At 40.0% G+C, this 24,140-nt stretch overlaps 2 protein-coding genes across 6 annotated transcripts; one reads left to right on the top strand and one right to left on the bottom strand.

Moving 5' to 3' along the window:
* Positions 1–3,105: 3,105 nt before the first annotated feature.
* Positions 3,106–7,092, bottom strand: rabac1 (Rab acceptor 1). 3 transcript variants are annotated; one of them, XM_022756683.1, is made up of 6 exons: positions 7,019–7,092; positions 5,847–5,982; positions 5,296–5,508; positions 4,901–4,998; positions 4,295–4,396; positions 3,106–4,053 (listed from the first exon to the last, which is right to left on the bottom strand). In XM_022756683.1, exons 2-6 carry the CDS (start codon positions 5,966–5,968, stop codon positions 3,965–3,967), a joined length of 624 nt encoding a protein of 207 aa, XP_022612404.1. In that variant the 5' UTR covers positions 5,969–5,982; positions 7,019–7,092; the 3' UTR covers positions 3,106–3,964. The 3 variants fall into 3 exon arrangements, with proteins under 3 accessions (XP_022612404.1, XP_022612405.1, XP_022612406.1); XM_022756684.1 differs by having other exon boundaries at positions 5,847–5,979; positions 7,019–7,084; XM_022756685.1 differs by having other exon boundaries at positions 7,045–7,063.
* A 1,252-nt stretch (positions 7,093–8,344) lies between these two features.
* dedd2 (death effector domain containing 2) lies at positions 8,345–20,477 on the top strand. 3 transcript variants are annotated; one of them, XM_022756653.1, is made up of 7 exons: positions 8,345–8,394; positions 8,743–8,946; positions 9,535–10,058; positions 10,204–10,332; positions 10,953–11,099; positions 18,555–18,920; positions 19,246–20,477. In XM_022756653.1, the coding sequence occupies exons 3-7, from the start codon at positions 9,584–9,586 to the stop codon at positions 19,257–19,259; spliced, it is 1,131 nt and encodes a 376-aa protein (XP_022612374.1). In that variant the 5' UTR covers positions 8,345–8,394; positions 8,743–8,946; positions 9,535–9,583; the 3' UTR covers positions 19,260–20,477. The 3 variants fall into 3 exon arrangements, with proteins under 3 accessions (XP_022612374.1, XP_022612372.1, XP_022612373.1); XM_022756651.1 differs by having other exon boundaries at positions 18,555–20,477; XM_022756652.1 differs by having other exon boundaries at positions 8,743–8,849; positions 18,555–20,477.
* Positions 20,478–24,140: the final 3,663 nt, after the last annotated feature.

A 24,140-nucleotide genomic window follows, 5' to 3' on the forward strand; every position in this document is an offset into this window, starting at 1 on the left:
AGATTAAAAACAGCAAAAGCACCTTTACAACTTTCTACATTGACCCGCCCCCCTTTCTCCCCATCTCCTATGATACTCTTTGCATGTGTTCTCTCACTGCTGTGTACATAAACCAATATATCTACCAAACGGCAGCTGCATATTGTGTATGTAGATTTGAATGAGCTAAGGATACAAAGGGAGTGTCTATGCTCTGCAAAAAGGGCCATCCAGCTCCTTCCCCTCCCTCTTCTTCCCCTGCTCTCCCACCCTCGTCTTTCTCTGTACCTTCGTTCCTCTCTCTCTTTTCCCTCCTCGCCAACCCTTTGCTTGTCCTCCAATCACACACAGATAAAAAGATCACACAGTGAGATCCCACCGCCGACACCACTTCGACTGCCACCTCTCGCCTCCGTCTCCTGTCTGTGGAGGACCAGCGGAGTGGTCATCTCCCTGTTGTTCTCACTGCGTCCATTTTCCTTCTCTTCCGTTCTCAACGGCCACAGTGTTGTTGTTTTTTAATATGTGGGGTAGGGGGGTTTCGATGGTTTTACTTGTCTTTTTTTATTTCTAAAACGGGAGGGGGGATATGTGAGAGCTGCTTTTCCTCATTTAGGCCTAACAAAGCACACCCCATGGCGTCCTGTCCCTCCTCTCTCCCCCCTCTGTCTCTCACACCCCTCCCCTCCCCTCCCTCCCTCCTGCCCCGTTTGTCTCTGTTTGTGTGCACTGTGTGAACCATTGTCCTTGTTAATAACTATTACAGTACACCGCCCCAAGTTGATAAATACAAATCAATCTTTCTGTGTGCTCTAGGAAATCTATATAATTCTATACTGAATTTAAATGAAACAATAAAAAAACACATGTTGAAAAACAGCTCAAGAGAGACATTCAAAAGGAAGAACATTAACAATATTGGTGAGATAGGAAAAAGTGAGAGATTTGTGTCTCGTTTTGTTTTTTGTTTGGTTTCAGTTATTTTTGCTGGTTTTTCAGGAGGCTATTCTGAAACTGTAACAGCAGAGCAGGGTTTTGTGTTTTTACCAAAAGACACAGGACACCAACCAAGGCTTTCAGGTTCCTGTCACTGCAGGTGTGTCGGTATGATGTGGTGCAGTGTGCTGTGCTGTGGTGAGTGGTGATGATGAGTCCACGTGCCTGGGGTCTATTACCGGATCAGATCCAGGTCTGGTTCACTCCAGGTCCTGCTATATAGGTCGGTCCAGCCCGGGTCTGTGTGCATGTATGTGTTGGAGACCAGTGAAGGGCCAGCGGTCTCAGGCTGGGTCTATCTCAGATGGCTGAAAGGGTTGAAATTCAAGAAAAAAAAAAATTCACAACTAGTAGAACATGTGTGTCAAATAAATGAAACCAACACCAATAAAACATCTAGAACATTTAATACAACTTAGACCCGTCTGTGTGTCTCTCTGTCTCTGTTTCTGACTTTTGAATCTTTACTCTCATTTTATTCCTTCCTCATATTATCTGTCTTTCTTACCCTCACTTGAACATAGTTTAAAATGTGCATTACTAATTGTGGGTGTACACAATATAGTATAGTAAATCTAATGCAATCTATTGCCATAGCCCTGCAGGAAAACCTCCTTTTTGAATCTTGTAATATTCAATTTTTGCAAGAAAATATTTAACTCTATGCTAATTTTTCTTAATGCTACTTTGTCATACTTGATCTGACTACATATATGAATACACTTCACATAAATGAACAGCCTCAAGAAGTAATATTTGCTGACACCCTGTGTATCAGCCTCACTGTTGCCCCAATACATATATTCAAATATGAAATTATTTTTTCATTTATTTAATCAATTAATTATGAAACGAAGAAGTGATGCAGCTGTTGTGACACCAGTATTAGCACAGCAGGAATGATAAAAATAGAAACATGAGGATGGGATGCCACCTAGTGTTACGAGTTAATATGCACTTCAACCTGCAAACTGCATAATGTTAAACTGCCATAGGAGGAAGAATTGGCAGCAGTCCAGGGTAATGCACCAAACCACTGTATAAATGTGTTAGCCTTGTCTGACATCGACAGAGATGAGCTTCACTGTCAGCAGAAGTCTTACAAAGAGAATGATGTTCTACTCTTTCCCCAAACTATAAAAACAGAAATAGCACATGAATTAGGTGTCCATGAAGGAATGGGAAATTCTGTTATTAATAAAAGTTATTTCCAAAAGGTTACATTCCTGCAAACGAAACAAGGTAGTATATCTTTTATCTTTGGGGAGCAGACTGTAATTGTGCTTCCTCTCTGTGCCACAGGACTCATCTATTTTAAATGAACCTCTTATTGCCCAACTAGTACACAAATCAAATAAATTATACACAATATACAGCTCTATAATATGATAGTATTGGGTATTGTGAGAGGTCACTTTGCTGCATCCAGTGTAAATTTAGGACAGATCCCCTTGAGTGAGAAACACAAAAACTTTCCGGCACTGCTCATCCACTGTCCAATGACAAATGCAGTGTCTCCTGCTCATACATACACACACTAAGACACATGCACACCCACTTTCTGTCACTCTCACTGACAAACACACTCACACACTCACCCTCTCTCTAATTTCCCCCGTGTCCCTCTGCAGTGAGCTCACTGCAGTGCGACTCTCCTCTCTCCCTCCTCGCCACCCTCCGTATAATAGAATATCGATCGCTCGCCTTTGCCGCAGTGTGTAAGCGAGTGTGTGTGTCTGACTGGGGCCCTCCAAGGTCATCGCCATGGCAACCTGAGCATGGGGTGCTCTTGCTGTGCTGTCACAGAGCACAGGTCAGAGGGGTCACGTGAAAAGGGGGACAAGAGGGGGACCGCAGGGGGGATAAGAGGGGGTCGGTGAGCGCTGCAGTGTTTGGTGTACTACAGACGGAGGAGCCAGGAGGGTTGGAACTGTCCTATTCCACTGTGTATTCAGACCAGACCAGAATAATGAAGAAATGTACAAACTAAGTGCCGAGGGGCCACTGAGTTCACTGCGACTCGTGCCTTGCATCCACAAATATGAGTCAACTATAGTTTTGCATGAATGGAAAAAAAAAAAAAACTACCTGAATTAATAAATGGCAAAATAACAAAGAAACCAATAAGGAGCCATCTTACATCAGGGGTTTATTGCACTCCCAAGATATCATTAAATACAAAACCACACAAATTACATTAAAATGTAAACAAAGGAATAATTATTTTCAAAAAAAAATATTTCAGGTTTACAGGATGACCTTCAGATCTGAATACTGCCAGCAGAGCTGATAAATGTGCATACTGTCAGCAAAGTACCATATCCCCAATAAAAAACACCATTACTAAGCACTGACCTTTTAAGATGTCTTCTCATCAATTTATCTATGTTAGTAAGTAGCCTATTAGAAATAACAGTTTTGTTTGCGCACTCTCTCAAACAAAAGCATTGTTTCATTTGTGCTTGGTCATAATAAGAGGTTTATTTTTAAAGCTTTAAATGGCAATTGTTCTTTGGAAAATTCATTGTTTTGTAGCAGTTTAGCAGTGAGAACATTGCATGTATATATAATCTTTACATAAAGAAAAAGACAGAAGCTGTTTCCCAGATGTTGCAGGGAGAAAAAGGCTATTTGACACAAACCAGAGGCATCCACAGTTTAAAATTCATAGAGAAAGGCATACAATGTGTATGATAATGTGCTTAAATACTAAATTACAATTGAATTATTTGTGCATATGGCAAGTTATGTGTGCGAATGAATTTGAGAAAAGCTATACAGTTTGTAACCAACTATTTCAGAGGAAAGACGAGGTGCATTCTTGATACACTGGCAAAATTAAAATACAGGGAACACAGGATGCACATGTAGCTAAGGAATCACAGATCTAAGAGTAGTTTTTTCCTCAATCCCTCTGGGCTAATGCAATTACAGGGTCAAAGTGAAGCCCGATCGTCAACCAGCACCTGTTGGGAGTTCAGCCTGCTTTTCACACCGGCTCCATCAAGAGCTCTTCCATGTCTGATCCCTCCAGCTCACGGAACGCAGCATGAGAGCCAATCACAAACAGTGTCGCTCCTGACAGGAGACGAGACAAATGGAAAAGGGGGAATGTGAAGGGAAAGAACAATGAGGAAGAAGGTTTTTCTTTTAACATTTTTACACAGAGATTTTCACTCAATCCAACAATACAATATCATTTAAAACATTAATAATATCACAGAAACACAGGGGCTACAGTGCCCTGACCAGCTTTGCTACAAATGTTCCTGCATGACTAGCATAAATAATGAATGACAACTAATGTTGTTTGGCTTACCTAGAACCCAAAAGACTGCAGCTCCAGCTCCAGCCAACCAGAACACAGGCAGAGAGACAGCTCCAGCAAGGCTCATCTGGTGAGGGACAGCCAGCTCCTTGCCTGGTTGACAAGGAAATGGCAGATTTGACGACACATGCCACTAACTGTAAGTAGTTATTTGATACCTCATGCAAATCTGGTTAAGTTGACTGGTAAAATAATATCAAAATCTCAAGGATATTTTATTTTTATAGACTAGACTAAGTCCATTATTATGAGTGAAGTGTATGCACTCTATTCCTGAAGAAACAAACTGTTTCAGCATTTCTTTCCCTGTCAAAGCAACATACAAACAAATCATGTTCTGTTCGTATAGTAAAACAAGTGCAACTTTCACTTGTTTTACTATATGATCAGAACATGAATTGTTATTGCAACGAAATGAAGCACCTTTTTGTAAAAAAAAATAATACGGTTTTAAATATTTGAACTAATATGGGTGGGCTTGGTTTCTCTTGGCCAACACACACAAACACAAAGATGGATATTTAAAATATGATTCAAATATTCCTGGTGATTCCACATTAAGTAGCAGGAACACTTATATGTGACAGCTTCACTCACCGAGGACAACCAGTTTGGACTCCAGGGATTTGAGGTGGATAATGTAGAAGGCGCCAGCAAACACAGCCAAGGCAATCAGCAGCATGGGAGAGCTGATACTGAGGAGAAGAAACATTGACAGTCTTATCAATCAGGTGCTAATTTAAGCAGCATTTTTACATTTTGTTAAGTCTTAGATAAAACCTTAAAGCTTAAATCATATTATTTTTCATTTTTCTGTCTCCCTTTTTTTAATATATGCAGTGGCCGAAACAGATCTGTGAAAACCTGAACTGTTTTTAGAAAGTTCCTATATGCACATAGGGCACAGGCTGTGTTAGTAAGAGCTGATCAGCAGTAGGTGAAAATATTCCCACTGACAAAACAAGACAATACAAACTTGTTTTTGGCCTTACATGCAGTAGAGGATGAGACCCAGGAAGATGAAGGTGTAGTTGCTGTTGTAAGTTTCCACGTTTTTCACCACCCTCTGACACAACTCTCCGAAATTGCGAGGTTTTGAAAACTTGCGTTGGTCCACGAAGCTAGCCCATGGTCGAATGGACACTCGACGCCTGTCAATCCACTCTTTAGCCATACTGACTGAGAAGCCTTTAGGGAGCCAGAGCCTGTGAAATAAGACATTAAGGAGGGAATACATGAGGAAGTATTAAGTTTCTCATAAAGCAACATTCCAAACAGACCTACAGAGATTAGTTGCTCTGTTAGCTGTAGATTGGAGGTATCTGTAAAGGCCCTTAGATATCTGTTGGGAGGTGGATGATTTAATACAACTTGTCTGCATTGTAGACCAATAAACAATAGTATCAGATCGTTCAGTTTATTTCAATCACGTAGAAGGGAGAAGATTTGAGCAACACAGAATCACAACCCTCTTGATAACAGCATTACCATTACTACCATATGATTGATTTCCACAAAAACATAAAAAGATATGAGCCCTTACTTTGCCATGACTCCAACACCACCTGTGCCAGTTGGATGAGCATCATCAGCACTGAACAGATCTCCAGCCTTGCTGTCCATGTCTACAAGACAGTTCTCCCCCTTTGGAGCTCCAGATGACATCTACAGACTGTCTGCTGCAAGGCAACAGCAAGTGAACAAACACAAAAATGAGTACATCATTTTCGTTAGCTATTCATTTTTTCCTCTACAGGATTAGGTCAGCCTGTAGCAGAAATGAGAAGTAGCAATGTTTGTACTCAGTAAAATCAGATATTGTAAAGTATAATTCTGTTATTGTACCAAGACTCAGGCATCATTGATAATTCATCAATTCCAATTCAGATGAATAATCCACCAATCATATTAAATACAAAATACCAGTTAAGGTTGTACCTTAACAAAGGTGAAGAGTTGCCTGATTTTTTAATTTAATGTAATTTTAAATAGTTTTTTTTTTGAGGGGGGGGGGGGGTAATTTTCTAAAAAGACTAAATCAGCAATGAAAAAAATCCCTGTGGTATCTTGTAAATCTTGATAGCTTATTATATAATACTTTAGATATTTCATAATAGACTAACTTCTCCAACAATTAGTTTAAATTTAATAGAGTGATCAATTGTGACGTGTCATGAAAAAACAAAGTGCCAAAACATTTCACATAAAAATAAACAAATAAATAAACTAAGCTAAATCAATAAGCAAGTAAGTAGCTGGTAACTACGTTGTTACTCACATAACACTAAAGCGTCACAGTTAAGCTAGCTGCTTAGCTGCAGTGCAGTATTTCAGGAGTGGAAAAATTTGGTCAACAAAGAGAGGGCTTGGTCACTGCCACATCACTAAACAAGTAGGATATTTAAGAAACTGTTGCCAGCATACGACTACAGTCTTCATTTATAAAAATAACGTAGATAACGTTTCTAATTTCTCTACATATGTGCCGTTATATATAAAAAATATTAATGCTTAGTAAAGACAACTTTGCTGGTTGTTCAAAAGATTGTCATAGCTAGCTTCAGCACTAACGTTGATGTCCACTACAGATCCCAGCAGATAGATCGTTTTTCATCACCATACCGCACACAGCCGTGGATTGCTTAAAGATAACACAAAGAAGACAAGACCCGTCTGAACGGTCAAATCCGTAGTCGTTTAATCAAATATACTCACGGTAGAAGTTTGGTGGGAATGCCTACCGTCTTCTGTTGCTGTTCTGGTTCACGGATGTGATGTGGATGTCACTTAACTTCCTGCTGTCTAGGCGCAAAACACCGCCACCTACTGACCACATAGAGAACTGCCATCTTCTGCTGTGGTGTTTGAAGTTTGATCTTAAAGGTTAAGTTCAGCTACTAATAGCTTGCTTTCACTCTGTCATTAAAATAGTGAGTAGTAACTAAGTGCATCTACTCAAGTACTGTACTTAAGTGCAAAACTGATGTACTTGTAATTTACTTGAGCATGTTTTGCCGCTTTTACTCCACTGCAATTCAGAGGAAAATATTGTACTTGCCTTGTACCGCAGTACATTTATGTAGCTGCTTTAGTTACTTTACAAATTAAAAACTGCACAAAAACATATGAGCAGTTTATAAAATATAATGCTTTGTTATAAATTGAACTATCCAGCAGTACCTACATACAAGTAAAGCTGAAATTAGCTTTTTGGTTAACAGAAAATTGTTTCTTGGTGAGCTCATGGTAACTGTGAGCAAATCAAACAATCTGTTGATTAAGAGGCAAAATAATCAGATCAATCCATAATGAAAGTAATGATTTGCCTTATACAGCTGCAGCTCAACCAACTACAACAATGAAAACCTACATTAATGATTCAGTAATCTATAATGTAGGCTAGATGCAGGGGCCCTTTTTCTGCATTGAATACATACCTTTAATACTTAAGGTACATTTTCTTCATTATACTGACATACTTTTACTTAAGTAACATTTTCAAAGCTTGACCTTCACTTGCAAAGTAGTATTTTATAGTGTGGTATCAGTATTACTTAAGTAAAAGATCTGATACCAATTGCACCACTGTAAAAAGTTAATAAGCACAAATAGGATAATGATATTAGGCAATGCCCCCAAAACTGGCATTTTTCATTATACAACGTGAACCACTGCAGAAGAATTATACTTCATTCACAGACCAGCAACAAACTATGACCTGATCCTCTAATATTCTCTTTACTTTTTGAAGACATGCTTCTTTTCACAGTTCCTAGCGGTAGTGAGCAATAGGGAGGGCAGCGATATGTTATGGGGAAAACACTGCATGTTTTGTTTGTTTTGTTTTTTTTTGCGACACAGCTGAGACAATAGCATTAAAACAACTGACTTGTGATCAGTTGTCTTTTCTTCAGTTGTGCTGCCTCAGTGGAGAAAATCTGACTGTAGATCAGTGACATTAAAACGTGACCTGACGTCATCGTGATGGCGGAGGGTTGTGATTGGATCGTTCTTCTGAGTTATTGTGCTACTGCCAGTACTGCAAAGCGCCGTGGGAGTTTCCAGATAACCCAACGCTAATAACTAGAAAGGTGAGTTGTCAGTCGCTTTGCATTTTTAAATATCGCTTTCAGAATGCAGTAAACTCTTTTTTAATACCCGTTTCTTTTTGTGTTAACGTCGATATATAACCCAGGGCCCGTCTGTATCAAGGCCCGTGTTAAACTAACGTAAGATAACAACGTTGTTTGCAAGCAAGTAATTTCCCGTTAATGTCCGTTATTGTTGATGCAGTACACATTTCTGTCCATAATGAACGGTATATTTGTTATATTTAGTCATAATACACCAAGCTTGTTAAGTTCAACTTGTTCATTTAGCTGTATAGCTCTTTGAAGTGCCATTTTTTTCCTGATGTTTGTGATGTTTTTTTCCCTCAGAGAAACGTGACTGGTTACGTAACTTGCCAAGGGGGTAATTTGCTCCACCGGTTGCTGCTGGGCGTATAAGGAACTACTACGACTCTCCTCGGCTTCCAGTTGCTTTAGTAGATATTATTTGAAAACGACGACAACATAGCACATTCACAGCTGACATTTTGCATTACATGTTTCAAGTCAGCGTCGAGCAGACTGCGACAGTAGGTAGGTAGGTAGGTAGGACTGCCGAGTTTGCAGAAACAGGCCTTTCAACATTGTAGACGACAACACGGGCGTAACGCTTCAGTGATATGAATACATTAACATTAGCTTGGGGTTATAGCACAGACGGAGCAGACGACGTTTGTTTTGGATAGCTAGTTTTCAAGGAATGTAGCTTAGCTTGGTTTTGTCAGTCCCTCGTTGAGACGTCTGCTTTTCAGTCTTTTCCAGGAACATACCTCTAAAACAACTATACAGAATACAATTCAATTACATTTTCATTCTCACAAAATTCAGTAACTATACAGCATAGAGGAAATACGAGTATATACAACATGGCAGAAAATGGAGGTCAAACCTAATTTAGATAATGATGCAGACTTTACATGAAAAAGCAAGTATAATTTAATTTGCTGGCTTGCGCTGCAGAACAGCATTTTATTTTAGGTGGTGTTTGTAAGCCTCATAAGGCTGAGCTACAGAAGCATGCTGTTATTTCCAGACTTTGCATTTGTAGAGTTGCATCTTTACATGTCTGTTAATGTAATGTCTGTGTGTGTTTTATTTATTTATTTATTTTATTCTGAACAGTCTTGATACAGCTGGGAAGGTGGAGAGAGGCCATAGGCAGACGCTGATTATGGCTGCCGTCCATCACCAAGGGTACCCTCTCAGGGACTCGCTATACTGGGATGAAACGGAGTGTCTAAACTACTATGGGATGCTGTCTCTCCATGAGGTCTTTGAAATAGTTGGTTCTCAGCTGACAGAGACTGACATTGAGGTGCTGTCATTCCTTCTGAATGAAACCTGTTCTGCACAACACCCTCTTGACCCAGAAGGCTGGACAGTTGAGCACCATGAAGGTGATCCAGATGACTCAGATGTGTCCCCGAGTCCCGAGTTGCTAAAGGCCTGGAGGCGTCTAAAGCCTCAGGCCTCCCAGCATCCCTTAGTGGCCTCACATGAGCCCAAGAGTGGCCTTGAGCTGTTGCTAGAGCTAGAAAGGCGAGGATACCTCAGTGATGGCAACCTGGAGCCACTCCTGCAACTACTAAGAGTCCTCACCCGTCATGATCTGCTGCCTTTAGTGTCCCACAAGAAAAGGAGGACAGGTGAGGATGAATCACAGGAGTGATTGACTGCAGTGGCTGCTGCCTCTCCATATAATGACCTTCAAGAATATGTCAGTCATAACTGCATTCCTGTCCTAATAGCCCTAGCCTAATGATTGCTAATCTATGTTTTTATGCTTTTCAGTTTCTCCAGAGAGAACTGGATGGAGGTATGGAACCGAGAACAGGGAGTTGGTGTGCGTCTCTGGAATGCGACACAGCTGTAGACAGACAGAAATACCTTTTCCATCTTTCACACAACAATTGAGAACTGGTAAGTGCACTGTAGTATAGCATTTAGCTGACTGGAGATGTCAGATGTAGTTTTTAACTGTGTATATGTTTGTGTTTTTAAATGTGTCTTTAAAGTGCTCCGTTGAGCTTTGTCAAAGGAAAATTTCTCTAACTTTGTGGCAGACATTACATTTTCTTGAATCTACAATGTTTCCACACACCTTTTTGTCAGTCAAGGAGGCAGACTGTCCAAAAATCAGTGTTTATCATTGCTTACATTGTAACACTTTTACACTACACTGAACACCAGTGCCTACTTTTTCGTGAAGAGGCACTGGCTTCGTCTCCATTCTTCTGTTGTACTAGGGATGTATATGTGCATCGTTAAATAATTAAAAGTGGTTTTCCCTGGGTCAGAATTACATTACACTCAGTTGAAGAATTAAGAGTAGTTTTGCTGCCTGTGGTGAACCTTCCATGGGTAAAACAAAGGATGTTTTGCTCAGATATGGGCAGAAACAGATAAACAAAGGGCAATTAACAAAATGGGATGAAAGGAACAGAAATCAAAAAAGACAACAGCAATCCCAAAGGTACCCCATCCATGCTGATACCTTATTATCCTAATTCCACAAACTAATTCCATACCTGTTCTGTCAGGTATTTACCCTCCTATGCCTGAGCCAACCGCTAGAAGGAGGAGGAAGAAGAGGGGAAATGGCTGGAGCCGTAGGCCCAAGAAAACAGGCAGACAGGGCCAGCCACTGCATCCACCACCACCACCACCACCGCATAAAGTGTCCTGTGGTGAGTGCCGTTCCTGCATTCTTAACCTGTCCCTGCTGTAGTTTTTCTCTTGCTTTCAGTACTGCCGTCCCCCCCCCCCCCATTTTCTCTTCCACATCACCTCTCCTCCTTTGTTTTTATTAACCATATAAGTTTCAGTATCTCATTCAGTCTGTTAACTGCAGCATCAACACATTTCCTGTTTTATCTTCTTAATTCTGATGTTGTTTGTCTATGCTGCTGAACCTCAGCTTGAGTTAAGCAGTCAGCATGCCAAGTCTGAGTTTTTTTATTTATTTATTTTTTTAATTTTCATTTTTCACACAATCTGCCCATAATATCTTAAGGCACAGTAAACTTGTGCACTGAGTCAGTGTTAAATTCCTTGTGAACTTTTGTGTTACAAAGAAAAGATTCAACCATGTTTATTCACTCTCTTTTGTGGAGAAAGAAAAATGTAAAGAACAGAGAGAAAGTTTGACACATTACTAACATTTCAGAAGAACTGGACCAATTACTATGATCCAGTTATTCCTAAATAGCAGCTGGACTGCAGTACAGTTGACTGACATGTTCTTTTTTTATTGCCATGCTCTGACATTGTCATGCTCTTAACACTAACATCAACATCAGGGAAATTTTGTCACCCTATCTGTTTTTCCATTCAGTCCTTTGCACTTTTTCCCCCTCATTTAACCTTTTCTCTAACCCATTGGACTATATTCAGCTGCTGCTGTTGATAAGAGCACAGACTGGTAGGTTGTCTCCTGTCCCTTTGTCTACTCTATACTGAATGAAATTGTTCAGTCACCACTAGAAGTCACAAGAGTCAACTCTCAAACCTTGCATATCTTCTTGAAAAAGGATTTTGAGCAGTTGTTCAAAGCGATCTAACTTCTCTGGAAAGCTGCACTATATAATCCGTTAACAATGTCCCCTTCGATGTTTCAACTATTGCCTGCCTTTTTAATCAGTCAATGCTAGTTTCTCTCAGCACAGTACGATTCAGATAACACATCGGTCACTCTTTGTGTGAAGTTTGCTTAGTCATTCATGTAGACTTTCTCAAACATGTCTTTTGAACGTCCATCTTTGCCTGTTGCCGAAATACTAATTCCACAAGGACCTGATGATTCTAAATTGATTTTAAAAAATAAAAAAATAAAAAAGTAAATATGGCAATGAAGACAGCCCCTCTTAGCTATTCAGGATGAGTGATGTGCCTGTGACTATAAACATGTTGCTGTCTTGACTCCACATTTGATTCCACCAGGTTGACTCAGGATTGTGACTCAGATCGAGTAACCTAAGACACAATGGATCATGGAGACAGAGGGGGAGACTGAGGAACAAAACAAAACAGTCTGTCACTCCACTCTGTCCATACATACTGCAGTGTGTGTGATCAACTCAGTCATGCGCTCTCTCACAAGTCTGGGCGGATGCCTAAGGTAAAAGAGGCTCTCCCCCTTGTTACAACAGGGGTTGGTGCTGCCACTTTGCTCTGTATTCGATGCTTGTGTATCATAGCGTAGCTGCTCCCTACCCTGTCCCCCTCAGAAAACGTAATGTGCTCTAGAAGAAAAATCATCCTGTAATGCTATTTAGTGTTGTGAACTGTGGATCAGAAAACATTCTGTTTGGGATTCCTTATTTATCTATTTCTGACATGGGTTGTTGGTGTCAGTGTTTCACAGAACTGACAAGAGTCCTCAGTAGCAAGCCTCAAATATTTCCAAGAAGTCTTCAGCAGATTTTAGATTTTAATCTTGGAAATTTGATTTCACTAAAACCGTACTGATGGGGATATATGTGGTGAAAGTCCATTTTAAATTCCCTGATATTCACTGCGGATAATAATCCTGGTGAAGTTGACACATTTTCACAAATATGGCCAATGCATGTGTTTATTTTGTTAGACAACGACATGACTCTAAAGTAATTTGATGAAAGCCCAGCGGTTATTGTAAGCCTTGGTCATCTAGATGACATGCTAGACCATAACATGTTAGTAGCAGTGCAAGTATACAACAATAGGAATGTAAATGATAATTACATGATTTGTATTGTGTTGCATACTACACTGAAAATAGCTTAAATATGTCTGATGTTAGAGAAAATTCTCTGCATAACATTGCTGAAGAGAATGAGAACTAGTCTTTACCAGGTTTAGGGACTGAGCAAGTGCTACAGTACATGCTCCACTGTAAAGTTTGAATTGAAATTTTAATGTTGCATTCAGCATGCATAAAGTATTTTCCATTGGTGAAGTTGTAGAGAAAGTCAACACAAGTTTTGGCTGTGCTCAGTTGCAACAGTAATACAAGAGTTGGAACTTTATGTAGAACTGGCCCAGAAACCATTTACAACAACAGAAAAGCTAAAATATGATGGCATCAAAGGGTTTCATATAGTTTTAGGTTATCTGTGGTTAAGGTTTGAATTAGCTTTATAGTTAGGGTTGAGTGAAGATATAGTAAAGAGCAGCAGCGTTCACAGCTCCGAATCTTGGACAATGTATCTGGTGCACAGTCGTAGCAATCTGACCTGACTGACAAACAAAATACCGGCACTCAAAGATGGATAATCTTCTTGTTTATTGTGGCCCACAATTATTATCCATCTTTGAGTGCTGGTATTTTGTTTGTCAGTTTAGGGTTTAGTGAAGGACACTGAAGAGCTTAACTTGCAGCAGTAAAGCCCAGTTTATACCTGCAAAGACAAAACAGAAATATGCTGGACATGTTTGTGAAAGTGCCAGTTATCACCGCATGTGGGAAAACATAAAAGTGGTTGTTAACATCTGCCTTAAGATTTAATCAACTCAAATCATAATGTTGAACTAAAATGTCATGTAAGCCACCTCCTGGAGTTTCAAGTTATAAAAAATGGTAATTTGGGACACACATTCATACATTGATAAGGACTGGACCCTATATTCCATTTTGGAGAATCTAAAATGGCTGCCAACAGCTGTTTTAAAAAAAAAAAAAAAAAAAAAAAAAAAAAAAGGCCTATGTAACCTTTACTCAAGCAGTTCTGAGGAAAATAACCCAACATTGCTCTGCTGAAGGAAGCTCCTGCTGTATCTTATCTCTGTGCCCCGTGTGAGTCCTGGGTGTGCGTTTGTCAAGAGGGAGCAGAGATAGATAGGGCGGTTCAGTCCAATGCTGGCCCCTAGCATTCAAACAGACTTCAAATACTCTTCCTTGTCATGATCCAGCTCATTTTCAGTGAAGTGTCTCAATTACATTCTGACAATGACAATTGCTGTTACAAATGCCCATAAGGTGTTTGTTCCTTCAGCTCAGCAGTAGTTTTGTGCTATCTAAATGGGTTGCTTGTGAAGGCCCTTACTTGGTTTAATGGACATTGTTGATTAATGTTATGGTCGGGGCTTTAATAATTGGTTGGTGAGGGTAAGGGGATTGGTCAATGTAAGAGTAGTCCCAAGCATCCCACTTAGACACAACCATGTTATATTGTAGAGCCACAATAAAGGCATTTCTGAGCTGATTAACTTGTCAGTATCAACTATTGCCCTGACTCGAACCTCATTACAACTAAGAGAAGTGAGTGCTGTGCCATGCCTGCTTGATGTTGAAAAAACAACCCAGTCGACAGATATCCAACCCACTTGTGCTTGTCTCTTTCTCTCTTTCTCTCCTTTCTCTGTGTTCGCAGTTCTAAACAGACCAACCTGTGTGTCAGGAAAACAGTGTCCTTACACACAATGAGAGGGAGAGAACGAACACTAAATGCTCAAACTACGCAAAATGGTACAGAGGGTGATTATTGTCTATGGGGAAAAGAGAGAGTTCTGTCTGCCTGTCTCTCAATACTCCCCTAACTCTCCACTCTCTCGGTCAGTCGTTCAGCAGAAAAACGGATCGATAAAGAGTTGAAGTTCTCCGTGCCAAGTGACTCCTCGTAAATGGGTACTTAAACTTTTTTTTTTTTTTTTTTTTTTTTTTTGTGGGTGAGGGAGTGGGGGTGGTGAGATGGAGGAAGCCAAACGGGCTTGGTGTTTAAAGTGAGAAAATGAAAGCTGTGCTTCCTAATGTCCTGTCTAAGTGGATGTCTCTGTGTCTGATGAAGCGTGAAGTGCTCTGTAACCCTAACAAAATGACTATCACTGTGTTCCTGTGGTTTTAAATGGCCTTCTCCTCAGTACCACTATCTCTACCTCCATCCTGCTAAGTATGAAATGGGAAGGTAGAAATGGAGGCCATCCATAAATACAGTAATTGCATGAAGGGCAGGTGTTTATCATAGCCACAGCCCTCACACAGTGTAATGATCCAAAAGGTCGAACTGTTAACTGCGCTTTAACTTCATATTTCACTGAGTCCCTACTGAATATTGCAAAGGGTATAAAAGTAAGGTCCTCTCCACTATTCTATCCCCCTTTTAAGATGGATGCCCTGTTTGACATTCTGCTAAAACACATCCTGTCACTGATGATTTGTCAATGTGCTTGTAAGGACCAGATATGTGCAATGATGAAATGCTTTCAATCCCCCCTCCTAGTAATTTTTATGTTTTATTCTTTCACAACATTGAATCACAGTGGATGCATTTTTAGTCTGAGTGAAAACAAACCTGTACAAATTTCTAGGTTATTGTGCTGAAACAAATCTGAGCCACAGTTCTCCTGCAGTCTACAGCAGGTTTTCCTCAAGGATTTCTCTGTATTTTGCTGCATTCAATTGAGCCTCTACCTTCTCAAGCAATACAGGTCCTGCTGCAGAGATGCATCCCACAGCATGATACTGCCACCACTGCACTTCATAGTGGGGATAGTGTATTTCTCGGGCTGAGCAGCGATTGGCTTATGCCAAACAAAGAGGACAAAATCCTCAGTTTTGGCTTTGTTGATGGCTTGTCATTGTTTTTCCTATACTGACTTTTTCTGCACCTGCATGATGGTTGCGTGTACATTGTCTCTTGGTGGCCTTTCTTTTTAGTTGTTGCATCAGCACTCAATATTTAAATATGGCCTTCTCTAGACAGACACGCACTTTTTCAAGATTATGCACTGAGGGGTATTGTTGCACTGTAAGTTTTTTTGTACACTTCCCCTGACCAATACTTTTGAGGAACTGATCAGTATTAATTGGCAATTTGTTTGCAATGTTCCTTTTTTCTTCATAAATTTCGCCAGATGTTGGCAGTCCACTATTAATAGATGCTGTAAAACAATAAAACATGAAAAAAGGAGGGGGGGTGCATACTTGGTATAGGCACTCCAAGTCCTCTAAGCACAGTTATAATCTGTGGTATAAAAAGGTTTTCCTTAACATAATGTATCAATCTTGTATCTGTATGTATTGTCAATGGACTGACCTGAACAATCATTATTACAGACAAATATCAATTATTTAAGCCATTGTAATAGAACCAGGGTTTAATAATTTGTCAAATCACTATCACATGTCTCATAAACTCCTGTAAAATGTCAGTGTTTCATGTTCTTGTACCATAATGCCTTTTAATGAACAAAAACATTTTTGCCATCATTTCTTTTGTATGGGCTAACCGAAATATAAATTGAATGATCTCCTTCTTGCAAGTGGGTTTTCAATAGGATCTTATTTCCAACCCTGCATATTCAATCATGCATAACATTTGTTAAACCTTATTGATTAAGCGTCCCCTTTGATCCAATCCTCTGTTTTCATAGTAATCTAATTACAGCCATATGAAGCATGAATGCAAAAGCCAGTGTTTGGTTATCGCTCTCCTACAAATGTTAAGAGATGCAGAATCAATGCCTTAATTCAACATTTGCATTTCTAATGTTGGCATTTTCCAAACTTCATCCCCCTTGAGTCTGGCGCCATTCCCCATAGCCCCAGACAAAATATGAATGGAGAAGGGGTAGACCCAGCTCATGAGTTGAAGCATGTACCATTTATCTTTGGAATCATAGCTACTGTATAGATAACCAGGTACATACCTTCATAAGTGTTCAAGTCAGGTCTTTGGTGTGCTCTTGTAATAAGGTCCTTCTGTTCCATAACTGAAACTCTGGTCATTGTCTTCCCATCAGAGCTATAAGTATGAGCTTTACACACATACGTCTGGGTCCGAGAGATGTGAAGATATATTCTGACACATATTTTATTTTTTCCTTATTAGGAATTCATTTATTTGTCCCTTTTTAAAAGTTTGATTGAGAGCAGCGAAGAGGTTTTGTGTGTGCTGGGTTTTACATACTGGGGGATGCAATTATGGCTTTAAAACTGCTTGGAAAAAAAGGTTTCTGCGTAGCTTTGCAATGAGACGTTGATGAGACTGTTTCTAGACAAATGGATGTCATTGGCAGTGAATACTGTTTACCTCTAAACTAAAGGGGTTTGAGTGGGAGAGATGGATTTTTGTTGCAGCAAAAGTCGTCAGCAGCTGGTTTCCACTCGAAGTTCTGGAATAATGACATGGGGGACGGGCTCAGCGGTGCTCTTGCTCAGCACAGTATGTATCCTCTGATCTTTCTCGCTGTGCTGTTGCATGACCGCCAATCCTGTTACTGAGGAACTACGGGAGCTATCTGTTGTCAGCATTAAACATGTTGATCAGAATGAATGTGGTGTGTTTAAACACTTGAACAAAAAGCCACTCCAGAGCTTGACACTGTTAAGTTCCTTTCATTTCGCCCACCATGATATTTGTTGAAGGTTTCCAAGTTCATTTAGATGGATTCATTACATGAACTCTATGGCCTTAATATATGTTGAAAATGCCCAAAAATATGGGTGAAAATTCTCATCCATCAGTTTCTTCTGATCACTGGCAGCCATCTAGTTTACAGCTGACCTTAATACTTAAAACTATGGAAAACCAAAACCAAAACTAATTCTGAAGGACTAGAAGCAGTATTTAGCACAAAAATGCACACAGTTGTCATAGCTGGGTTTGTATAGCTCCAGTGCCCTAGACTATTAAGTTTGCTCTGCCCTGCTGCACCATTTTATTTGCTCTTTTAACAGGCTTTTATCAAAAGAAATATACTGAAGTATTTCACCACACAATTTCCTCTCCAGCCACGAATCAGCCTATTTGGTCACAATCTCCTTTTTGGAACTCTGCTCTTGAACCCTATTTTTAAATCGTGCCCAATGTAATGCAATGTAGATAATGTAAATGAGCTGCCATTTAACGATTTTGTCTTGTTCCTGTTTCTCTACCCTTTGTTTTGACTTCCTGACCTCCTCCCTTTCTGTTTATGTGGGCCTATCCAATTTGACTTCCACTGTTCACTTCTTTTCACTTTTTCTGTAACCTATCCTCCCTTTCCTCACCCTTCTACTGTCTTTTTTCCCTCTGTCCTCCCTCCTTTACTCACTGTATGTTTGCCTTGCCCTCATTATTCACTTTCGCCCCTCTACTCTTCTACCATTTTTTCACCCCTCACTTTCCTCCCACCACACCCTCACCCCTTTTTCCACCACTGCTTCCTCCCTCTTCCATTATCAGATATCCGCCTGCGTGTCCGGGCTGAATACCTGGAGCATGAGTCGGCACTCCGCGACGGTGTCTCCTCGGATAAGCAGCAGCCGCTGGAGCGGCAGTTTGAGTTGTTCAGCCAAGCCAGCTTGCTGCTGCGTGCCAGAGACCTTGGTTCCATCGTCTGCGACATCAAGTTCACAGAACTGGACAACCTTGAGGCCTTCTGGGGTGACTACCTAAGCGGAGCTCTGCTGGAGGCCCTGAAGGGAGTTTTCATCACAGACTCCCTGAGGATGGCAGCGGGCACAGAGGGAGTCCGCCTGCTGATCAGTGTGGACCAGGATGACTATGAGGATGGCCGAAGGCTGCTGAGAGCCAGGAGAGCCAGTAATGGTGGGCGCACAGAGACTCAGTGGGCTGTGTAGGCTGATAAGACTTTCGTGTATATTATATTGACTATGAAGAATGGAATTGTAAGGAATTCTATTGAAAGTTAAGGATACTGGCAAATTTTTGAAACATTTTTAAGGCCTCTTTTTGTAATTGCAATCCATGTAATAACCACTAGATGGCAGCACTTACCATTGGTTGTTTTTGTTCATAACAGGGCCTTCATTTTCAATAGTCATTCAGTTTTTAGTTGAACCATTGTCATTATTTGAAAAAGAAATGTGAATAATAATGGATCAATGTGCTTTTCCTTTGGATTCATGCGCAGGTGCTACTTTATAGGACACCAGGATGAAACAAGATACGTCAAGATTTTTCCTTTTTAGTCTCACTGAGAACAGGAGCAAGCAAGCCTGTGCCACAAGATCAAGTGGTAAGCCCTTCCTAACATAATAAATGTTAATTATAAACAATTATAAATAAGACACCTGGGCTGCCACAAATTACACAAAATACTATGTAGTGGTGACACACTGACATGCTCGTAGTTAGGGTTTTGGACCAAACACAGGCTTAATGAGCCACAATAATACCAAACTCTTGCGCATTTTGTCAATATTTACACATAGACAGTGGGCATCCAATTCCAACATGGCTCTTGAAATATTTCAAATACAAACTGACCAATATACTCAACAAATCATTCTTTAAAGACATTTTTGACATGAGGCATAATATGAATTTTCACTGGCACTGATGCTAGCCTAATCAAAACTAATTTAAAGAACAAAGTTACCTCGCAGGAAAAGTTTCTGTTCTTTGAAAAATGTGTGAGAAAATTGAGCAAGTGGACTGCTCTCAGTATAAACTGACCTTTGGTCTAACTTTGGAGATCCTAGTCCACATATATATACACCTAGATAACAAACACTAGGATTCTCAGCCTTGTGTACCACGATAACCCAACTTGTGATTGCCGTGGTCAGTGGATACAGCAGTTGCCAGTAGATGACAGCAGTGATTAGGGCTAGGCCTCAGCAGACCATGGAGGATTCATCATCACAAGCTTGTCAACAGCTACTCGGATAATGCAATGGTGGCTTGTGTCCGGGCTTCCAGCGAGGCCCCAGCAAGTGCTTCTCTCAGCAAGTAAAGCACAGGACAGTGCGTCGGTCAATAGAAGTGATGTTGGGGAGATCAAAATCAAAAGTGCACATCCCAGCTCCACTCAGCCCTGCTATGTTGGCCCAGTAGAGTGGCTCATGGACAGCTGTCTACTCACCCTGCTGGAACTAATGCCTGGACTTCACTCATAGAAGACGATCAATAAGGCCCCTCACTCTAAGTCCCTTCATACAGGCACGACTTAAGCAGACAGATTTGCTACTGTCTGAAGTGCAAGGCCCTGCCGGCTGGGCAGAGGGAGGGACAATGGACAATATCCATGTTTACTCTTGTGTTTTTGGTAAACAAATTTATTAACATATGTTTGTATTGTTTATAAGAGGAAAAAAAAAAAACATTATTCAGGAGAATATTTGTTAAGAAAATTTGCTTTTGGTATAGCAGTTCTTTTTGTGGAAATCTTTGTATATTAGAAATAATTTCTGGTGAATAATAAAGGTTTGATGGTCTAAAGCCATTTGTGCACATTGACTTTTTTTATAACAACCTTTATTGTATTAATAACAGAAATTTCCACAATGTTGCTGAAAATGTAATGCAACAGGAAGACATTGTAGAAATACACAAGTGTTCATTTTATTCAAATGCATTATTCAAATTTCCCCCAAACATCTAAGATTAATTTATCATCAAAATTGTCCATATTCAATTACAAACATTTTATAGACAAGCTGTTGTAAACCTAAAGTACTTGTTAAAACACTTGTGACAACCAGACAACTTAATACGTCTATAGTTTTAATATGTTATAGTTTTAAAAATGTTAATTTGTGATATACACAGCATCAAAAAATGTATTATAAGCAGTACAGTGTACATGCAAGTGTTTTTCACCTGTTTTGCTTGTAGGAAGTTCTGAAAATGAGCCGTTTCCAAATCTAACCAAAATCTCTTAAACCTAGCACCTCTTGTCATATTCTGAAATCCCTCTGTCTTACTTGAGTGTCTTTGTATCACACTTTGTTATAGTATTTGTTATTTTGAGCAGTTTTCTGAATTGTCATTTTTCCCTCCAGCCTCCCTACCTGTATTAGTGGGAACGCGCCCTCTCCCTGCCCCCAAACGGTCTGAAGAGGTCCATCGAATGCAGGTCACCGTGGATCAGATCCTTAATTATTTCTCCTTGCTCTAAGCTGTCAGCATGATGAAACTCCAGAATGGTGTGTGCTTCGAACATCTTATCAAACTACCTATCCTTGTGCTATTTCTTTCTTCCTTGTACTATTCACTTGCTTGAAGATGTGATTACAGTGAACATAATGACACGGCACTTTTGGTTTTCATGTTGAATTGTGTGACGTAAAAACCATTGCCAGAAAATTTGCCTGTATTCAATTTCAAAAGTTAAACATTTACACTTACAATTTTTGCAAACAATATGCAAAATACTTTTTGTTAATATCATGTCCAAATGGAGCATCATGAAAATGTTATTTCAAGTTAATTTCCTATAGATGGTACGTAAAATTTTTAATCATAAATCTCAGAAATGTCATATTTTAGACATTGAAGTGCCATTTTCATCCACACAGCAGCAGAATGACACAGCTTAAACTCAAACATGGTTCTGGTCCTCAGGACTGATGTTAGGAAGGATGCTTTCCTTACCAAAATTAGTGCTATATAATACCTACAAACACTTCTTAGTCTAGAAGCTGCAAGCTTGATTTTTATTTTCAAATACTTTCATATCCTTGCTTCAGATTACATCAGTGACCTCCTATAGATTTGAGATTATGTGCTTCTCTTTCACCTTTTAAAAGAAACTTTTTTTCTTTTTTTTTTTTTTTTTTTAATATTTTGCTTCTCTGTATGACTTTATACTTATTTTAGGGACTTATACTTATTATTTATTTAGCTCTGTAGTACAAAGATTATGGCAAAGTCCTCAGAATATATTCGTAAGGAGCATTTTATCCCTTGTTTTGAGGATGCTAAATCAATACTTAAATTAGGAATAGTGATAAGGAACAGAAAGAGGAGCAGAGATGAGTCAGTTTGCCAGTACATAGTTTATTTCATTGTAATATTAAGAAATGTTGATTTGTTCAACATAAGTGTTGAGTCTCTATGATAGTAAGTGAGGTCTTTGACTTATCACTGGGCCTCCTTAGACATAATTAAGTCCTCTGATGTAGACCAACACAGTCCTCAAGCACATGAATAAATAATGTAAATGTCGGCTAAAGGGCACTTCGAAGAGCCACCTCATTTCACTCGGAAATAGTAAGCACTCTCTACTGGCACTGTGATGGGTTTTAGGCAAGCTGTGGTTCAAGGTTAGGCCATGCAGTATGTAGTAACATGTAATCCGGAGATGTTATAAGTACCTCCAACAAAAATCCATCAAGAGATGGATAGCATGTTAGATAATGAACTTTTTTTTAAATTCAATCTTCCCTCTGCCTAGATTAGGTGTAACTTGCATTTAGCCTTTTCACTTCTCTTCCTCTCACGCCTCTTTTGCCTCCTGCATCCAGGTGGTCAGAAACACTTCTAAGCCTGACTTGTTGTTTTTGACCGTTTGTAATTTAAATTATATTTATTTAATCCATTATGCACACAAACTGCAGTCATCGATGCTGTGCAAGAAAGCTAATTGTAATTTTAATTGGCATTTCAGGGCACATTGTTGTTGAATTATTTCTGCTGCCAGATCTCTCTCATCTTATTTATTTTAAATGTTTAGTATTATATTGTTTCCTTATCACTTGCTGATGTTAAAACACCACCATTATAAGTTAAGTTAAGAGTGCTCTGACCACAGCCAGCCTTTAAAAATGTGGGCGAATGTATAAATGAAATTTTATCATTGACTTGCCATCATGGAGAACAGTAAGCGGGATCAACCCTAAGGGAAAAACGTGATAGGGCCGTTTCTGCCCTATTCAGAGTATGCCTTGTTTGATGGCCAGCTCAACTGCCCCAGGCCTGCCTTGGGGAAAACTGAGATTTGTGAAAGCCCAGTTCTCACCACACCCAGCCTTAAAGCAAGACCAGTGATGTGATGCCCACAGGGAGACCTAGGCACTCTTTCTGAGAAGTCTGCAAAACTATAGAGGTCCAACTCAAAGGATGCTGCCATGTTCCTCCTCTGAACAATGACTCCCTCTTGGATGACCCTGCCACTATGAGAGATTTGTTTGTCAAAGAAATTGGGGCGCATATCTGGAGCACTCAGGAACATTATGCTCACAAATATCCAAGGACAAACACAGGCAGAGCAGCATCAACAAATCCCACCCTTCTTTCCGTCAGACTCTTGTCTCCCAGAGGAATCAGATCTCTGAAGGTCTTCACTGAGGTGTCTCCATCAGGAAAAAAAAAACTCTCCAACAACCGGACTGCTATGTCCTGGACCCACTTCTGCAACTACTGACATTTCTCCAACCGACATATTTCGTCTTGCTGTAAAACTTAACCTGTCCCTTAACCTTCTCTGACCTTCCAAACATGAATCTTCCAAAAAAGATCTGTACAGAAGCCAGCATGTTTTCCACTAATTCTATGCCTGGATGCTTAGAGGAATAATGTGACCCAGTTCGACATTTTGAGAACTATACTGATTTACTTTCTTGCTGAGAGTTGAGAAGATTGATACCATCATCATGGCTATCCAGCAGCCAGTTAGCTTTACCTACTAGCATCTCTGTGTGCTCTTTGTGCAGGCATGCAGCCATGCCTAGCCGTTTACCCTGGTTTCAAGTCTTTATGATAAGCTAAGCTAAGCTAACTGGCCGCTCACTCCAACGTCATATTTCAGCAGACACAAGAGTGATACCAATCTTGATCTAACTCTCTCCAAGAAAATGAATGTCTACTTCCAAATTTTCTAACAATTACTTTAAAGAATGCCTTCACCATCCAAGGCTACATTGATCAAGGTAAAAGAGGCCACAGCTGTAGGATTGTTTTGAGTCCGAGGACAGGATTTGAGTCAGTCGTGGAGCACCCCAGGATCCTACTGAGCCTCCGGAGCCCACACCCCATCACCACCAACACAATCACATCTCCTCTCCAAGCAGCAGCTTTCAGCCA

The sequence above is a fragment of the Seriola dumerili genome, unplaced genomic scaffold (genome assembly GCF_002260705.1).
Source record: "Seriola dumerili isolate Sdu_G_001 unplaced genomic scaffold, Sdu_1.0 BDQW01000258.1, whole genome shotgun sequence".
NCBI classification, from domain to species: domain Eukaryota; kingdom Metazoa; phylum Chordata; class Actinopteri; order Carangiformes; family Carangidae; genus Seriola; species Seriola dumerili.

What these genes read in the sequence shown, in the direction of transcription:
- rabac1 (XM_022756683.1), bottom strand. Translation starts at nt 5,968, where the DNA reads ATGTCATCTGGAGCTCCAAAGGGGGAGAACTGTCTTGTAGACATGGAC. An exon ending in GTCCAAACTGGTTGTCCTCG is followed by an intron (nt 4,397 to 4,900) that starts GTGAGTGAAGCT and finishes CTTGTCAACCAG; the next exon opens with GCAAGGAGCTGGCTGTCCCT. An exon ending in TGCAGTCTTTTGGGTTCTAG is followed by an intron (nt 4,054 to 4,294) that starts GTAAGCCAAACA and finishes GTCTCCTGTCAG; the next exon opens with GAGCGACACTGTTTGTGATT.
- dedd2 (XM_022756651.1), top strand. Translation starts at nt 9,584, where the DNA reads ATGGCTGCCGTCCATCACCAAGGGTACCCTCTCAGGGACTCGCTATAC. An exon ending in CCACAAGAAAAGGAGGACAG is followed by an intron (nt 10,059 to 10,203) that starts GTGAGGATGAAT and finishes TATGCTTTTCAG; the next exon opens with TTTCTCCAGAGAGAACTGGA. An exon ending in CACACAACAATTGAGAACTG is followed by an intron (nt 10,333 to 10,952) that starts GTAAGTGCACTG and finishes CTGTTCTGTCAG; the next exon opens with GTATTTACCCTCCTATGCCT.